Source organism: Musca domestica, unplaced genomic scaffold (assembly GCF_030504385.1).
Source record: "Musca domestica strain aabys unplaced genomic scaffold, Musca_domestica.polishedcontigs.V.1.1 15, whole genome shotgun sequence".
Taxonomy (NCBI): Eukaryota; Metazoa; Arthropoda; class Insecta; order Diptera; family Muscidae; genus Musca; species Musca domestica.
The window spans coordinates 16122289-16141389 of record NW_026712207.1 but is presented as its reverse complement, the minus strand read 5'-3'; the positions used below and the strand labels follow the sequence as shown (position 1 = coordinate 16141389).

The window sequence follows — 19101 nt, the reverse complement described above, 5'->3', positions numbered from 1 at the left end:
ATGTAATAGTGTATTTGGGATGTTTATTACAATACAATACTGGTTCTATTTCAAATGACAGTTCTTTTCTATTACTTTTGCGGAATATGATACTTCCGAAGGAAATATATACGGAGCTGAACTGTCGTGGGTATAAAGTAATATTAATGAAGAAACAAAAAGCCAATTCGAAATTAATTTGATAAAGTACACTTACCTACGATCGTTTAATCTACAGATCAAAAGGATTTCCTTGTGACAGATTTGAAAAAGAAGTAATAGCTGTGCCCGCGAGAGAAGAAGCGGATGTATTTTCGGATGACACTGAAGATGTCTTATTTGAGCTGAAAAAATATATATTTTTATACCAGAATTCAAATATAAGTAAGCATATGCTGTAGTTTTTTAAAACATTTGGAGCAGATATGACAACGGCCGTCTAATTGTCTAGGTGATGCTTAAAAAAATAACGTAGGAAATATCTACTTTACTTATACCTCCCAAGGAAAACATTTTTAAAAATCATAACTCCCATAGAACGTGGAATTACACTCTGATTTTCTTCAAATGCCCCAAATCCTCATATATATTCTATATCCTCAAACGTTGGACTATAGAAAGTGCAAGTTTGTAAATCACATATCCTGTCATACCGCTCATCTATGCGTCTTGTACGCGCAGTGAGTTCTCTTACATCACTCCCAATTATACTCGTCTATGGATTAAATAGAATACGACCATCACAAGTTAAAAATAATTTAAAATCAAATACGTAGAAAACACTTGAATAAGCGTTTTTCGAATTCATGTTTTGAGTATTTATAGAAAATTTGCTCATTATAATCCCACGAAACTTCTGCCATTTTTAAAACTGAACGGTCAACATATCTTAAAAAACCTAACTCTAAACCAGTTGAAATCTTAAGTTCGAACAAAAACAAACTCTGTAAACATATGAAATGAAATTACCTATTATCATCAATCTGCCTTCTCTGCTGCCGAATAAGTTTGGCTCTATTTTCCAAATGCTTCCGCTCATGTCTGAAGTTTTCACAGTCTTGGTACAATTTCTGGCAATTTGTTTTTGCCTCTGTGCAAAGTCGTTGATATTCCTCTAGTCTGGAAGCCTATTTACGGAAGAGATTTGCAGTGTAGCGAAAATATGACTGGACTACACTTACCATTGTTTCCTGATGGGCAAAATATCGTTGACGGTGCTTATTTTGGAATGCCATAACTCTGAAAGCATTCAGACCATCTGAGAAGGGCTCCGGATGAAACAATTCTTTAAGGTTTGCTGGCATTGCGTTTCCAATTTCACAGGCTTTTGTTATTTTTAAGCACAAGTTACACTTGTAGACGTCGGTTTGTTGCAAATGGCCTTCTAAACAGATCTCACAAGCGACATGATTGCAAGCAAGTAAAAAGAAACGACATTCCTTTTTAAAATACATTCTGTAACAGATATTACAGTGCACCCAAAAAGTATAAAATTCTGGAGGATGCGCGTTTTGCTTCTGTTGATCACTCATATTTCCATTAAATGAAAACGCCCTGGATATTTTTTTGGTATTAGATTTAGGTGAGAATATGGCGTGATTTTCAAAACAATAGCATAATACAGTTAGCTGAATCGTAAAAATATGTCAAACAATTCCGTATGTCAAACAATTCTGTTGATCACATTGGTCTATTTGGAATAGGGAACAAGAATGGAAAACAAAATTAAGTTATACATTTAAATACATAACTTCTAAAAATTAATTGTCGGCGATTTTTACAATTATATCACACAACTTTAAACATTGCATCAATGTTTTAAATAAGAAATATTAAACTGAGATGGTTTGAATTTCCAAGAAATCTTAAGGAATATATTTAGCCAAATTTAAATTTAACAAGTAAGCAAAGGCTACAGTCGAGCGGGGCCGACCGTTGAATACCCTACAACACTATAATAAACGATACAGATTATATAGGCCAGATACTCGAAAGAATTCCACAAGAAATTGTGACAAATAATAAATGAAAATCATCAGGTTTCGTTCTCTAATTTTCGAATAATAGCAACTTAAACTAATTTGCTCATTTCCAATTTATTGGTAGATGTTGCACGTAAATGGTCTTCCTAGATCTGGAACCAATATTTCCCAAAGACCAATAATCTCTCAGAAGTGGCAAAAGATTACCATTTATTATTGGTTTTTGACTGAAACGCATCTATATGAGATACAGACATTTGACTATATTCTTCCGAGAAATCAGCGTTAACGAAATAGTCAGAGGTGCGTCTTTCCTGTATTTGTGAATTTTCCAAAGAGTCACTGGAATAAACATTTTCGTATTTTGTCTACACGAAGTTGGAAAACTATTTCACACAATGAATATTTTTGGATGGCCATCAAAAACTGCTTGGCTTTTGCAATGTCCGGTAATCCCCATTCAAATGTGCGTGAGGATCGGGCGATAATTACGACCTGCTGACAATTTTGCAGTTTTTTGGTCCATTTCAACCCCTAAATATATGGCGATCATCTCCAAAAAGAGTAGGCTTCTATTCTGACCCTCATCTTATCCCCATGCAAAATTTCATAAGGATCGGGCCATAAATCCGATCTGTATATGATATCCTAACTACTTAGTTTTGTTAGCTGTAGAAATATTACCAAATGTTTAATACAAAATGAAAATATGCCAAAAATATGACAAAATTGAAAAAATATGAGAAAATTTTACAAAATCAATATTTTCATCTTTAGAGAGATATTTTTATGCGATTTTTTTAGGCGTTTTTTCTTTCCTGCCAAGAGGCCATTCTGAATTAATGAGAACTGTCGAAATCAGTTCAGCCGTTCTCGACATATAAGAGATTTTTCAAGCATATCTTCTTTGATAAACATATATATCGCACATATTTTGCTATAAATCCGTTTTGTTGGATGTTAACATCAATGTAAAGATCAGAAGTAACTTGTCATGGCTTTGTGATTTCGCCGGGATTTAAAATATTCGCGGTTTAATGAAAAATTTTGAATTTTTTCAACACAAAAATATGGTCTATTTTACCCGCTAAATATTATTCGATGACCACCCAAATTCGTAGGCTTCTTCCCCGCCCTAAACTCTAGCAACATGTGAAATTCCGCGTCGATTGGTCTATAATTGCGACCTGTATAGCTACTGCAAAATCCGAAATTTTTTCAGTATTTGGTCCATTTCAACCCCTAAACATTTGGCGATCATCTCCAAATGAAATAGGCTTCTATTCTGACCCTAACCCCACCTTCGTGCAAAATTTCGTTAGGATCGGGCCATAATTGCGACCTGTAGAGTGATTACAAATTAACATGGACAGACGGACAGACGGACGGACGGACATACATAGCTAGATCGACTCAGCTCGGCGAGCTAGGAAGATCCATATATACTTTCCTATATGGGAAACCAATATTTCGAGATGTTACATAAATTCTGGCCCAATCAAACTTATAATACCCCCAACACATAGTGTTGTAGGGTATAAAAACAAAAACACATACAAACTGATTGCATTCCGTTTTACAAACTTTTTAAGTCGGCGTATAGAGTCTGCCGCCATACGCCCAACTTCTACCATGTGAAAGCGATGGAGAAGAGAGTTTAAAAAATGTAATCGATTTTTTAAGGAATTCTCGATAAAAAACGATATCAATGACAAATATAATAAAACATAAGTTGTGTTCCAGAACCTACAATTAGTACGCGTTCCCGTACTGCAAAAACTAGCAAAACTTGCAGCTCTCTCGAGAAAAAATGGCGCTGAGTGGTGCACATTTCTGCTTGTTTTAGCTACATGAATTTGGCCGAGCAGAAATGTGCAAATTGTGAATTTGACATTTAATTGGCAGGGCTAACAAGGTTGAAAAATGTATTGATACATATCAATGTTCCCGCGTCATAACAAAAATAAAGAAATGATCAACTTAAAAACTAAAGGAAAAAATAATATTTGTAGTGCAAAAAAACAAAAAGAGAAAATATGGAGCACTTTTGTATGATTCCGGCAGTGAAGAGGACTGGCTGAATGATGAATCAGATTATTATTTATTATTATAGATTATTAATTTTAACGTATCGTCTTCAATACTAATTTTTTTAAATTTTGGCGTCCGTTTCAGTAAGGTTTCACCAGTCCGATTTGGACTGTTTACTCTTGGAATTTTGAATTTTGACATTTTATCGCATTTCTGCTAATTTTCCGTTCCCTTATTTTTTGAGCCCACCTAATTGAGAATGACATTTCGAACTGTTCTCTCTTCTGCTAGTTTTACTACTAACAAAGTACTGGAACACAACCATAGTGACCGACCTAAAAGCTCAAAAAGTCAAAGTCCTTAATCATTCATGAATGAAAATTGTTAAATAAAAAATCAAATAAAATTTTTGGAGGAAAAACAATAATTCTTTTTATTATTATTAATGCTAATTTCATGTAATTTTGTACAAATTTCTATAAAAATCAACAAACAAAAAATTTGAAAAAGGAATTATGTTACTAGGAATTACGAATCGTGCCGTATGAACGGGATAATTCGTGTACCTAATTTTGAGAGCAAATAACGTGATTGAAATTGCAATGAGAACATAGCATAAGTCAAAAAATCGACTATGAATAGTCGAGTACTCGGGTTTCACCCAAAGTCAATAGTCGAATTCGAGTTTCAAAACTTTGAGTATTAAAAGTCGATTGTTCGATTAATCGGAAGTCGACTTACCTATCCCTAGTTCTACTGAATTTGTTCGTTCTAATCGTTACATTAATTTTGTAAGCCACGTAGAAATATATAATTATCTTCCGGCTGCTGGATATTACTCTAAGATAAACATTATCAAGCAACTGCAAATTATTTCAGGAACATCATAAACAGGCCATAGCTAGAAAAGCCGCAATGGGGTTGGCGGCTAGAGCATTTCTGTTTGTGTTAACATTGCTTCTTGTCAGAGGCGATGAACACAATCACAAAGTGAGTTTTCGGAAAAATAATTGCAATGTGTATTTGCACAGCTGAAATGGTGTGTAATCTGTGTATTTTCAGTATAATGATGGCGAAGAAGTTGTCCTATGGATGAATACCGTTGGCCCCTATCATAATCGCCAAGAAACGTATGCATATTTCAGCTTGCCCTTTTGCAGTGGATCAAAATCATCTATATCCCATTACCATGAGACGCTGAGCGAAGCGCTGCAAGGAGTGGAATTGGAATTCAGTGGCTATGAAATTGAATTCAATCGTATGTATGATGCAGTCATAATAACTCTATGATAAACAAAATGTGCTTCTCTTCTGTTTTTTGCAGGCGATGTGCCCTCTACTGTTATTTGTATGGTTGATTTGACGGAGGACAAAGTTAAAGCTTTTACCTACGCAGTTATGAATGAATACTGGTATCAAATGTACATTGATGGCTTGCCAATTTGGGGAAAAGTTGGCGAAAAGGACGATCAAGGCAGATATTACATTTACACACACAAGAAATTTGACATTGGCCGCAACGGACAACAAATTGTGGACATCAGTTTGACAACTGAGAAGAAAGAACTGTTGGCGGCGGGATCTAAGATCAAGTTTTCTTATGAAGTGAACTGGAAACCTAGTGTAGTAGAATTTAAAGACCGTTTTGACAAATATTTGGATCCAAATTTCTTCCAGCACAGGGTGAGTTGGTGTGTGTCATCATCTTTCGGCATCTTTCTGACCACGTTGTTGGAATACTTTCTTCCCCATTATAGATTCACTGGTTCAGTATATTCAATAGCTTTATGATGGTAATTTTCCTTGTTGGTTTGGTGTCGATGATTTTGATGCGTACATTGCGAAAGGACTATGCTCGCTATAGCAAAGATGAAGAAATGGATGACATGGTTTGTAAATGGAAATCAATTGCCCGTCCAGTTTTGAAATCTTGTATTATATTGTTAGGAACGGGATTTGGGCGACGAATACGGTTGGAAACAGGTACATGGTGATGTTTTCCGATCTCCTCCACATACTCTTTTATTTTCGGCTTTAATTGGTGCTGGATATCAATTGATTTCGGTGGTATTTTGTGTAATTATTTTCGCTATTGTCGGAGAACTATACACAGAGTAAGTTTTCGTTAAAGACGTTGAAAATTTTGAATTGACAAATAATGATTGTGGTGTTTTTATAGACGTGGTTCAATGCTGTCTACAGCTATATTTGTATACGCTGCTACATCTCCAATCAACGGATACTTTGGAGGATCTTTATATTCGAGATTAGGAGGTCGTATGTGGATTCGTCAGATGTTGGTATCAGCTTTTATGGTGCCTGTGTTTGTGTGCGGAACTGCCTTCTTCATCAACTTCATTGCCATTGGTTATCATGCGTCCAGAGCAATACCGTTCGGCACAATGGTTGCCGTCACATGCATATGCTTCTTTGTAATCTTGCCATTAACCTTGGTTGGCACAGTGGTTGGCCGTAACTTGGATGGACAACCCGATTATCCTTGTCGCGTTAATGCTGTCCCCAGACCCATACCAGAAAAGAAATGGTTCATGGAGCCTGCAATTATTATATTATTAGGGGGTATTTTACCTTTTGGTTCAATATTCATCGAAATGTAAGTCAATCGCTACTTTAGTTGCGACCACTTACTTATGGCTTACTCATTTTTCCATTTTAGGTATTTTATATTTACATCGTTTTGGGCTTACAAAATCTATTACGTATACGGATTTATGTTGTTGGTTTTCACTATTCTCACGATTGTTACCGTGTGCGTAACAATAGTATGTTCGTACTTCCTATTAAATGCTGAAGACTATAGATGGCAATGGACCAGTTTTATGTCTGCCGCTTCAACCTCGATATATGTGTATGCATATTCATTTTATTACTTTTTCTTCAAAACCAAGTAAGTTTCCATCAAAGCACACGACATTATTAAATTCACTCTACTTTGTTGTTTTATTTTGCAGAATGTATGGCCTTTTCCAAACCACATTCTATTTTGGATACATGGCGTTATTCAGTGGTGCTTTAGGTATAATATGTGGAACGGTGGGCTATATCGGCACAAGTGTTTTCGTTCGTAAAATTTATTCCAATGTTAAAATAGACTAGATGCAATTTTTAGCTTTTCCAACCAAAAAAACTATATAAAATTAAACAACATTATCTCTCTCTCTCCTTCTTGAAACAAAAAAGGAAAAAAATAAATATGTTCTTGCTTCTCAACACTGACTTCATATACAAAGAAAAAACTTTTTATAATTTATATATCTCTTATGCAAAATAATATTTATAATATTAGAATGTAAAATTAATTAAACTAACATACAGACACAAGCTATGATAATAGATCAGTAACATTGCCGTCATAATAATTTTATTTTATGTACATTTAATTTTGTCTTAGTTAACGAATATATTTGTGATTAGGTTATTCTAGGCATCTCTCATGTTTGTTCCGCCAAAACACGGGAATACGAACGTGAACAGAGAACGGTTGCAATATTGTTTTCTACAATTGTATAATTTCTGCTTATTAGCTGGCTCCAGTATTTACACTTTCAAATATTAAAAAAAACATTGTTTAAAAGTGAAAAATTGTAAAAAATAAAAAAAGTAATTTTCTGCAACAACAGAGTCCCGAGTTATAGTTATTTCACCATTCATTTTATGAACGGGACAAATGAAAACACGCTGTATATGATCTCGAGCTGATTGTGTAAAAGTAGTAGGGTTCTAGAGCGTAATACTTATTTTAAATGTGCTAATTAATGAATGAAATGTTAAACAAAGATTGTTAGTATCTTGATGTCGACACAAGAATCAAAAGAAAAAACTTTCCGTTAAGCATAGACTAATTAATATATAGAAAACTGACTGGTTTTGGTTTTGTCTATTTATGCAGATGGCTCTCAGCAAGCTTTTGGAAAGTTAACATGCTTATTGAACAATCCAATCTAATTGACTTCGAAATCGTATTTATTTTTTTCTCTCTCTCTCTTTCTTTTTTCAATTCATTCTTAATACTGACGCCTCCAAGGCCAATTAATAGTAATTTTTTCAAGAATTGAGCTGGATTATTGGCGTATTTTTCAATGTCATCATGTGATATACACCTACATCTCATTGTGTAAAAGTTTTTAATTGAAATATATACCAAAATTCTTAATTATTTTTTTGATAACTTCAAGGGCATTAAGAAACTTTTAGATTAGAATGTAATATAATACCTTCCTATTTTAGAAACAATAATCAAACTTACCCATCTTCTGCAAAACCTATCTGTGAAAATTTAAGAACATTAAAATATTTTGATAATTAATCTTGTTTATTTTATATTCTTAACATTTCTTCCATAAAACTGTACACTATAATACTAAAAACTTTTACTAATGGGTACTTGGTTGGCTGAGATACAATTTGGCATAAATTCCATTTTTGGCTAACAACTGGGGATGATTGCCTTGTTCGATAACTCTGCCATTCTGTATAACACATATCACATCGGCATTTTGAACTGTGGCTAAGCGATGGGCTATCACTAGACAAGTACGACCCGAGCATGCTTCGTCCAGGGCCGTTTGAACGAGGCGTTCACTTTGTAAATCCAAAGCGGAGGTGGCCTCGTCTAAAAGCAGTATTTTTGGATTTCTAACTAGAGCTCGCGCAATTGCAATCCGTTGCTTTTGACCTCCAGATAGTTGGGTACCTCTGGCTCCGAGGCATGTTTCATAGCCAGATGGTAGTGCTGAAATAAAATCATGGGCATTGGCCATTTTTGCTGCGAGCAGTATTTCCTCCATGGGAACAGTGCGTGAAGTATCCCCATAGGCTATATTTTCAGCTATTGTTTTTTCAAATAGCGATGGCTCTTGGGACACTATACCAATTCGTTTACGTAATGCGCTTAAAGTCAAATCATGGTGAATATCATCCTGATCGATATACTGAAAGAAAATGAAAGTTGAAACTGAAAATGCTCTCAGGTTGATTTATCCAATATACTTACAATGCTCCCGGAATCGGGATCATAGTATCTCAACAACAATTGCACGCAGGTTGATTTGCCACAACCTGAGGCACCTACTAACGCCACGGTTTTGCCTTGTAGCACTTCTAAGTTGAGACCATTTAGAACCCTCTGATCCCTTCTCGTTGGATAACGGAAATGTATATCTTGGAAACTGACGCCCTGTACGGCATTACTCTTCCCTGTTATTAGAGAATAATTCTTTGCGGATGAAACTTCTGGCGATTTAATTTCCGGATCACGATCAATGATGGAGAATATTCGATCTGCTGAGACCAGAGCAGCATTAAACATGGGCGTAAAGGCCAATGACTGGGCCAGAATGAATAAACCATACAACATGGAATTTGAAATTCTGTAAAAGCCGGCAAAGAGGGTTATTCTGATTCATCAGATACATTAAATACAAATGCGCTGACTTACTTCATAATATTTTCAAATTTAATTCTGCCATCGGCACACATATAACCGCCGTAGGTAAGCGTGATTGCATAACCCAAAAACATAATTGACATTCCGAGAGAGTTTATGACACCCCTGTAGCGAAGTTTCTTTTTAATTTCTTGGCGGTATCGTTCAACTTCAATGTCATAGGTTTTAATCAAATCATTTTCTCTTCGCAGAGCTGCTACCGTGCGAATTTGGGCAATGGTCTCTGTGGCAATCCGACTGGTTTCCTCGAGAATTTCTTTTTCTTTAACGGCACTTTTGTTGGTGTATCTTTATTTGGGAAATTGATGTAGATAATGGAATTTTAACAAATGTGACCGAGATGAGGAAAGCGAACTTACTTGGCTTCAAAAATCACAGATGCCACCATAAAAGGAGCCGTTGTCAAACAAATCAATGCAAGTTCCCATGAATAGGAAAATGCTATGGAAAAACTGCAGACAAAATTCGAAAATGCTTGTAGCATATTACTGAGAGGAAAGCCAATGGCACCCTGAACTCCAGAGGCATCTCCGGACAGACGTGCTGACAGAGCACCAACACTGTTTTCCTTGCGATCGAACCAGGCCATCTCTTGGCCAAGGATTTTGCCAATTGTTATAGATCTAAAAAGTGAAAAGTGGATGGAAAATAATTTAAATTAATATTTACATTCCATTCCATCTTGTGGTTAATACTTCATACCTCAATCTTGTTGTAAACCATAATCCAGCCAGATTGAAGAAATACGTCTGTGTGAAACAAGTGACACCTGCCAAAACGCCCACAACAATGGCAATAATAGCCGATCTTCCTGTGTTGCGAAGTACATCGGCTTCATCGATTTCGTTCAACGAACCAAAGAGATCAGCAAAAACAAAAGCAAATGCCGGTTGGGCGCAGCCGTACAACAGCGCGCATACGGCTGCTATGCTCAAGAAGCCCCATTCAGGTCGGGCCCACTGCACCACACGATGGAATGTTTTCAAATACTGGGTTTTCTCTATGGTAGCCATTTCTTTCATTGACGGATCGGTTAAAGAACAACGTGCTGCAAATGCCTGAATCATATTTTTATCCAACGAAGCCTCTGAGAATCGAGGAACATTGACTCCGTTTGGTACCGGCTTTACGACGGCCACTACTTTTTCAGTTTCCACATCATCCGTTTCCTTGTTATCCACGGCATCTTCGTTGTCGAGCAAATTTTCATATTGGTGAGCTGTGACCATGTCATAGTAACGCCCCTTTAATTTCATCAGACTGTCGTGGTTGCCTTCCTCCACAACTTTTCCTTTATCTATGAAAATTATGCGGTCGGCACTGCGAATGGCTGAAAGGCGGTGGGATACCACTAATGTTGTTCGTCCTTTGCTTGCTCCATCCAAAGCGGCCTGAACTAATTTTTCGGAATGATAATCCAAAGCAGAGGTGGCTTCATCAAGCAGAAGAATTTTAGGGTTTTGTATGAGGGCACGGGCTATGGCTATTCTTTGACGTTGTCCTCCGGATAACTGAACACCCTTTTCACTAATTACGGTGTTGTAGCCCTAAATAATGGGTGTTAATAATATGGTGAATAATAATCGACAAATAGAACACCTACCTCTGGTAAACCTATTATAAAGTCATGGGCTCCACCAGCTCTTGCGGCGTCTTCAATTTCTTTTTGTGTTGCATCCATTTTACCATGTCTTATATTTTCCTCTGCAGAGTAGAGAACATGGAATAAGTTGGGAATCTGATTAGGATTATGGGAACACTTACCGATGGTACCATAGAAGAGTACCGGTTCCTGACCCACCACAGCCATTTGAGATCGAAGCCAATTGACATTGTATTTCCGAATATCCTCTTCATTCAGCATAACTTTTCCGAAGATGGGATCGTAAAATCTTTGCAATAGCTGCACACATGTTGATTTGCCCGATCCAGAGTAGCCGACCAGAGCCACTGTTTCGCCTTCGTTTATTTTTAGATTGAAACCTCTCAGCACAATAGTGTCGGGCCGTGAAGGGTACGCAAAGAATATATCCTGGAATTCGATATTGCATTTGAGACCATAGTTAACAACTTTGCCTTCGCTTGATAGGGGATCAATTTTCGATTCTGCTTCAAGCACTTCATATATGGCTACTGCTGAGCCTCGGGCACTGGCAAAGGCTTCTAGGAAGGGCGAAGTGCGAGCTATGTGATCGGCACCCACAATGATGCCACAAATTACCTGAAATTTTGTTAAATATCCTATGCATTAAGTGATAGGGCATGAATTGTTTCTATTGTTCTTACAATCATCAGAATGGAAGGTGTATATTCCTGAAATTCCGGCTCCTTGAAACGATCGTCAAGAATCAAGTGGGCTCCATACCAAAAGGCACCCGCACTGCTTATGAACAACATTGATTTCAAAACTGAATCTCCCAGACCCAAAAATACTCCTTTGATTTTGCCAGTTTTGAGGCCGGGTTTTAAGAGGTCGTCATAACGATCTCTCTCTGATTTTTCACCACCAAAAGCTACCACAGTGCGTATAGAACTTATGATTTCTTCAACTACCGAAGCTGCCCTGGCATAGACATTTTGTTCCTCCGTTGTTAATTTACTTTGGTACTAGAAAAAAAAAAACGAATACATAAATTTGGGTAAAAGATAAAATTTGGAAATATTTGCTACACAAAATTATTATTTTTTTTAAAAGAGGTATAACTGTTTTTACTCAATAATATTTACCTTCGATATCAAGTAGTTTATCACCATGGTCAGCGGTATGTATGCACAAATTGCCAACGTCAAACGCCAACCATATATGAAGGATATTAGAATACTGATGACAATATCGAAAAACATCATTACAAAGTGGCCTATGGTTTCTGAAATACCATTTCGTATTTTCTCCATATTGCTGTTCCAAAAAAAAAAAAATAAGGATTCAATAGCATCATTTTTCTCTTAATCCTTTGCCTCACTTCACTTACTCTGTTATGCGTACGGCAAAATTTTGATTTTGCGCCATATCGTGCCAACCGATGTCCTGTCGTATGGTGGCCGCAAAGAAGTCTCGTCTCATGCGAACGACAATATTGAGAGCGACATGATTGAATAGATCCACATAGATAATGCCACTGATGAACATTAGCAGTGAGTCGAGGGCACAAATAATACCGAACGACATTGAATCATTTCGTAATTCCTCCATGTTCTCCTCAAATGTTCCATTATATCTAAGAAATGAGCCATGTCAAAATTATTGTTAAAATAATTTTAAACGTTATTAGGAATACCGATATATGTATACCTTCAAAAAGTTACCAATCGAACTAATGGCTTTAGACCCCATGTCTGTCTATCTGTCTATTTCACAAAAGGGATATATTTAAATAGTCATATAACTAATAAATGAAGAGAAGGGAATGCCCAGTATTCTGTTTTTTGAAACTTCGCACATTAATTAATTCATAAAACACACATAAACCCATATAAAGCGATCGGAGAATTAACAATATCGTCCTACTCCTCCTTATCAATATTGATGTCAAAATATTCATAGTACATATTTAGTAGAGCAAACGTTTATATTGGGAATTTATGTGAAGTAATTCAAGATCAGCGCGTCGCGGCTTTAGAAAGATTTAAATTCGTAATCGAATGGAACCATCAAGTGGAAATTATATCTTAAACCATTTTATTTTTAGAAGACTCAAGTTAAAATCGGGCGAAGCATATATATCGGAGCTGTAGCTGCATATATATGAACCGATTTTCACCAAATTTGGTCAAATTTGCTTTAGACAAATTTGTCAAATTTTGTTGAAAGTCGATTCAGATATATCTATGGGTCCCATACAACATACATTGGATAAGATTTGGGTATAGCTTCCGAATAGATCTTTGTTTGCACCAAATGTATAATGTCAGCCAAATTAGAGTTACTTAGGCTTTGCTCCACAACCTGCATATCATAAAGGGAAAATCGGTTATCTTAGTAAAATGTTCTAAATTCTTGTAGCTCTAGAACAGACCATTAAATATCATATCGAATGCAGCATATATTGGTCTGTTTCAGATCTGCAGGAATGTAAAAGTTTTCACAACGATTACCGATTTCCCTTTATGATATCGGAGAGAATTAGAAAACTAGTGGTTTCTTGCAGGTACTGGGACAGAGCATATATGTGAGCAGTATCTATAACTGATCCGATTTACACGATTTGAATTAGTCGTATGTGCCAAAATCCATCATCTTGGGCTAATATTAAAGATTAGATGCTCAATAAAATTTATATGGGGTGAAGACATATGGGGTCTATATCTTAATTCGGACCGATTATTTCAATTTCAGTAGGATTTGTCCATCGACAATATATGCGACCTGTTTACAAACAAAAAAAAAAGAAAAAAAAAAAAAAAAACACCGGACTCAGAATGTAATTCTATTGATATCATCAAAAGGAACTAGGGGAATATCTCGTTAAAGGAGAAGGAAGTGGAAATAACCTCTTTAACAAGGGTGCCCGGTTCCTGAACTTGCAAGAATGATAAAATGTTACTACGATAACCACTTTTTTCATTATGATAACGAAAGCCCCACCATTTTGAAGGGAAAAAAAGGAAAATTTTCCAAAAAAAAAATGCCGTCGACAAATACCACTCGAATGAAAATTATATGGGGGCAATAGTACATAATTTTTTGTAATAGGCTGCACTACCGATTCCGAACTTCAAATACAAAAAATACTCTTTGTCATAGGCTAAAGTACTCATTAAGAACTTTAAATACAAAATTTGAAACAACTCCGGTAAAAACTGTTGCTAAAATCATCATAAATACCGACTCCGTATAAAAATTTGCTGTAGCAGAGCAAGGGTAAACATTTTAAATAATCAGAAATCTTGAGTCTGTCTAAACTTTGCCCATCGTAACATTATTTGTTCAACTAATATCCGCCGTGAACTTTTTCGTTTGTGTACGATCCAGAACGTTTTGTGTCGATCCAGCCACGTCTCTTAAAAGCAGTCTTCGATTTAGATCAGAACTTCATCAAAGCGATATAATTAACATGATTCGATTTTTTTTTTCGGAGAGAGATGGAGAAATTAGTGCTCTTTTTACGGAACTTTCTCATAAAGAGTCAAATATTGTCCTACTTTTGTCCAAAATTAGATCAATGTTGTTGTTGTAGTTAGGTCTTTTTGTGTAGAAGTCCTTATGACACTTCCTATAAAAATTCTCAAAAATAAGTATATAAATCCAAATTATTAAGAAAATGATACTGGAAAATATAACATTTGGAATGGATTCTCAAGACTTGTTTTTGTAAATTTTACTAGAAAAGTTTATACTTTCCTCCCCACGAATTGATTTCAAAACTATTTTTTATGTATGTCATTAATTTTTAGATCCTTCAACTACACGCAGATAAACATACATAATATATTCTTATAAATCTGCTTGTTTGTACTATTAGATAATTTCACACAATATTAAGTATATCATAAATACTTACAAATATTTTCCGCCTCCAAATAGGGGTAAGAAATACGTTTTCGTTGTGGGCAGACATAAATTGCGATCAACAAACATGGCCACCAATTCACTGTAGACCACTATGATTATCGGAAATACCAGGGATTTGAGAAAAGCTGCTACAAACGCCACCGCCAGCAAAAAATACTCCCAACGCGTAGCAAAGCTGAAGAGTTCAAAAAATCCCACATCCCTTTGCTGTTGCGGCATTTTGGATTTTTTCTTCGATTTCTTGTTATCCGATGGATCCCTCATGATGTTCACAGCACAAACGACCGACTAGAGTGTTTTTAGAGAAAACTAAACACGGACTTTTCACAACTATGTTTCGTTTAGATCATATCGCGAAGTACGACAAGCAATCAGTTAATTAAAGCTCACGTTTTACGGTTGAGATGTGATATTCTTTTGTTGTTTTTGCTATTTTTGGTACTTTCTTAGTTCACTTGAAGTTTTCACTACCACTACGAGAGACCATTAATTTCATTGCCATAGGTCAATTGATAGCAATTTATTTCGTGGTTCTATGTTAAGATGTATTCTCTTTTTTTTTTTTTTTTGTATTTTTCGCGTCTTGTCTAATGTCTAGCCGGAGGAGACGTTCGAAATTGACTGAACGTTTTCTTTGATTTGTTTCACTCTTTTCTTTGTATTCACAGCCCGTAAAATATATCCGCAAACGATAGATTCCTTAGAGACCTTATCTTGGCGAAAATCGCTCGAGTACATTTTTATCAGATACCTAGCACAAAATTTTTATTGTAGACAAATAGTCGGAGTTTTTGTCATTGTTTCGGTTGTAACGCCTTTTTTGTTGGACGCCATCTGTTTGCATGGCGTTCACCCCTTGATACATTTCTATTCCTCAATTAATTATCTTATCGTACAAATATTTAATAAGACATCTATAAAACACGTTTATTGCCGACTGAATGGTGATCAGAACGCCGCTAATTATTTCACCATCCCTTTTAAAAACAAAACCAAACTTTACAGGAGAATCACGGTATTTGAATTCAATGCGAAAAAGTGCAAATCATTGGAACTTTTAAATTTTAAACTCAAGGAAGCTTTTTTATGATATATTTTTATGGGTGTGTTTTGCTAATAGTTTTTTTTTTTCCAAAGCACCTTCAAGTCTGTCGAAATTTTAGCTACGCTTTCCTTGATAACAACATAGACGGGGAATATTCCCACGCCAACCTTCCGTGCTCGTGTAGTGTTTGGTTGGAAATTATGCAGTTAACTGGCGTATAAGACAGACACACACATTCCGTTATATACAACGCAGGATAAATTGGTATACGATGGACAATAATGGGGATTACGTCATTGAGTCGATATGGTAATTGATGAAATGGAAAAAAGGTACATTGCGAGAATTTTGAGTTAAATTTTTTATTGAAATTTTTCTATCAGGATGTTAGTTAAGATATGAAGTTTAAAATATGTACTTTTTTATGCGAATTATGTTTATTGCACAAATTGTTCTTTAATTCTTTATTATGTTGTGCATTTTTATGGATTATATAATTGTTTTTACCAAATATTTACATTCAGTTATAAAATAATTATTACAACTTAAGTATGGGCAAAATGTATCCAATTTGTGAAGACATAAATCTTTAAAGATGATTTAAAAAGGAATATGTAAAAATTATCATTATCTTCAATATTAAATTAATTAATAAACAAGTAAGCAAAGGCTACAGTCGAGCGGGGCCGACCGTTGAATACCCTACAACACTATAATAAACGATACAGATTATATAGGCCAGATACTCGAAAGAATTCCACAAGAAATTGTGACAAATAATAAAAGAAAATCATCAGGTTTCGTTCTCTAATTTTCGAATAATAGCAACTTAAACTAATTTGCTCATTTCCAATTTATTGGTAGATGTTGCACGTAAATGGTCTTCCTAGATCTGGAACCAATATTTCCCAAAGACCAATAATCTCTCAGAAGTGGCAAAAGATTACCATTTATTATTGGTTTTTGACTGAAACGCATCTATATGAGATACAGACATTTGACTATATTCTTCCGAGAAATCAGCGTTAACGAAATAGTCAGAGGTGCGTCTTTCCTGTATTTGTGAATTTTCCAAAGAGTCACTGGAATAAACATTTTCGTATTTTGTCTACACGAAGTTGGAAAACTATTTCACACAATGAATATTTTTGGATGGCCATCAAAAACTGCTTGGCTTTTGCAATGTCCGGTAATCCCCATTCAAATGTGCGTGAGGATCGGGCGATAATTACGACCTGCTGACAATTTTGCAGTTTTTTGGTCCATTTCAACCCCTAAATATATGGCGATCATCTCCAAAAAGAGTAGGCTTCTATTCTGACCCTCATCTTATCCCCATGCAAAATTTCATAAGGATCGGGCCATAAATCCGATCTGTATATGATATCCTAACTACTTAGTTTTGTTAGCTGTAGAAATATTACCAAATGTTTAATACAAAATGAAAATATGCCAAAAATATGACAAAATTGAAAAAATATGAGAAAATTTTACAAAATCAATATTTTCATCTTTAGAGAGATATTTTTATGCGATTTTTTTAGGCGTTTTTTCTTTCCTGCCAAGAGGCCATTCTGAATTAATGAGAACTGTCGAAATCAGTTCAGCCGTTCTCGACATATAAGAGATTTTTCAAGCATATCTTCTTTGATAAACATATATATCGCACATATTTTGCTATAAATCCGTTTTGTTGGATGTTAACATCAATGTAAAGATCAGAAGTACCTTGTCATGGCTTTGTGATTTCGCCGGGATTTAAAATATTCGCGGTTTAATGAAAAATTTTGAATTTTTTCAACACAAAAATATGGTCTATTTTACCCGCTAAATATTATTCGATGACCACCCAAATTCGTAGGCTTCTTCCCCGCCCTAAACTCTAGCAACATGTGAAATTCCGCGTCGATTGGTCTATAATTGCGACCTGTATAGCTACTGCAAAATCCGAAATTTTTTCAGTATTTGGTCCATTTCAACCCCTAAACATTTGGCGATCATCTCCAAATGAAATAGGCTTCTATTCTGACCCTAACCCCACCTTCGTGCAAAATTTCGTTAGGATCGGGCCATAATTGCGACCTGTAGAGTGATTACAAATTAACATGGACAGACGGACAGACGGACGGACGGACGGACGGACGGACGGACATACATAGCTAGATCGACTCAGCTCGGCGAGCTAGGAAGATCCATATATACTTTCCTATATGGGAAACCAATATTTCGAGATGTTACATAAATTCTGGCCCAATCAAACTTATAATACCCCCAACACATAGTGTTGTAGGGTATAAAAAGGGTTTTTTGCAAGAAAGAAATAAATAAATTCTCCAACAAAGATTCCAACACTGCTATACAATCAACCCATCATAAAAGTGGACCAACCTATTTTTTTATTTCACTAAAGTTATCATTGCAAATGTCAATGATTTGTAAAATGTATTTCGTTTATAACACCTCGAAATAATCGTCATAGACTCCATAAAGTATATTGTCTCGATCAGCGTAATATTCGAAGTCAATTTCATCATGTCCGTTTGGTAAAATCACGATATGGCACGCACTATTAAATTTGGAGCTTTTAAGTTTAGCATTTTTTGATAAACTTCTTAGGATGCCCACTTTTAAGTGTAGCCCAGATATAACGGAATCACGGTGTTTTCAGTATTTTGAAAGTTTGGTTGTCAATTTCCAATCAAATTAGCTGTGAAGTGACATTTAATGTTCTCAATAGGTAGCCAGGCAAATGTAAACTGTTATTACTAATCCATTAAAAAATTCCTAAGCAAAATATATTTTTTATACCCTCCACCATACATAGTGGAGGGTATATTAATTTCGTCATTCCGTTTGTAACTCATTGAAATAATAATTTTAGACCCAACAAAGTATATATATTCGTGATCAGCGTAAAATTCTAAGACGATTTAGCCCTGTTCCTCCGTTTGTCTGTCCGTCTGTTGTAATCACGCTACAGTCAAAACGAATTAATATAAGAAGCAAAAATTTTGCACAGATATTTTCGATATTTTGATGATTTTAGCCACATTTTTCAATGGAATTGTCTGAAATTCTACATAAG

At 35.5% G+C, this 19101-nt stretch overlaps 3 protein-coding genes across 3 annotated transcripts; 1 reads left to right on the top strand and 2 right to left on the bottom strand.

Annotated features, from left to right (window-relative positions):
- Positions 1-197: 197 nt before the first annotated feature.
- On the bottom strand, positions 198-1681 carry LOC101899874 (RING finger protein vilya). The gene is made up of 3 exons (XM_011295385.3): positions 1161-1681; positions 949-1106; positions 198-323 (listed from the first exon to the last, which is right to left on the bottom strand). The coding sequence occupies exons 1-3, from the start codon at positions 1509-1511 to the stop codon at positions 212-214; spliced, it is 621 nt and encodes a 206-aa protein (XP_011293687.2). The 5' UTR covers positions 1512-1681; the 3' UTR covers positions 198-211.
- Positions 1682-4741: 3060 nt separating this feature from the next.
- Positions 4742-7632, top strand: LOC101899072 (transmembrane 9 superfamily member 3). The gene is made up of 8 exons (XM_005186286.4): positions 4742-4982; positions 5055-5250; positions 5317-5675; positions 5750-5881; positions 5940-6106; positions 6172-6606; positions 6670-6900; positions 6965-7632. The coding sequence occupies exons 1-8, from the start codon at positions 4908-4910 to the stop codon at positions 7107-7109; spliced, it is 1740 nt and encodes a 579-aa protein (XP_005186343.2). The 5' UTR covers positions 4742-4907; the 3' UTR covers positions 7110-7632.
- Positions 7633-8304: 672 nt separating this feature from the next.
- Positions 8305-16213, bottom strand: LOC101899244 (multidrug resistance protein homolog 65). The gene is made up of 11 exons (XM_005186287.4): positions 14961-16213; positions 12432-12677; positions 12187-12358; positions 11746-12066; positions 11224-11680; positions 11063-11163; positions 10162-11006; positions 9819-10082; positions 9451-9747; positions 9007-9382; positions 8305-8944 (listed from the first exon to the last, which is right to left on the bottom strand). Exons 1-11 carry the CDS (start codon positions 15233-15235, stop codon positions 8387-8389), a joined length of 3912 nt encoding a protein of 1303 aa, XP_005186344.2. The 5' UTR covers positions 15236-16213; the 3' UTR covers positions 8305-8386.
- Between the last annotated feature and the right edge of the window lie 2888 nt (positions 16214-19101).

Bases quoted from the DNA above. Each gene is read 5' to 3' on its own strand.
- LOC101899874 (XM_011295385.3), bottom strand. From the start codon at position 1,511: ATGAGTGATCAACAGAAGCAAAACGCGCATCCTCCAGAATTTTATACT. The intron at 1,107-1,160 runs GTAAGTGTAGTC...TTCCGTAAATAG, and splicing joins TTGCCCATCAGGAAACAATG to GCTTCCAGACTAGAGGAATA. The intron at 324-948 runs GTAATTTCATTT...ATATTTTTTCAG, and splicing joins AGGCAGATTGATGATAATAG to CTCAAATAAGACATCTTCAG.
- LOC101899072 (XM_005186286.4), top strand. From the start codon at position 4,908: ATGGGGTTGGCGGCTAGAGCATTTCTGTTTGTGTTAACATTGCTTCTT. The intron at 5,251-5,316 runs GTATGTATGATG...TGTTTTTTGCAG, and splicing joins CTATGAAATTGAATTCAATC to GCGATGTGCCCTCTACTGTT. The intron at 5,882-5,939 runs GTTTGTAAATGG...TTATATTGTTAG, and splicing joins ATGAAGAAATGGATGACATG to GAACGGGATTTGGGCGACGA.
- LOC101899244 (XM_005186287.4), bottom strand. From the start codon at position 15,235: ATGAGGGATCCATCGGATAACAAGAAATCGAAGAAAAAATCCAAAATG. The intron at 10,083-10,161 runs GTATGAAGTATT...TTCACTTTTTAG, and splicing joins TGGTTTACAACAAGATTGAG to ATCTATAACAATTGGCAAAA. The intron at 9,748-9,818 runs GTAAGTTCGCTT...TCCCAAATAAAG, and splicing joins TCTGTGATTTTTGAAGCCAA to ATACACCAACAAAAGTGCCG.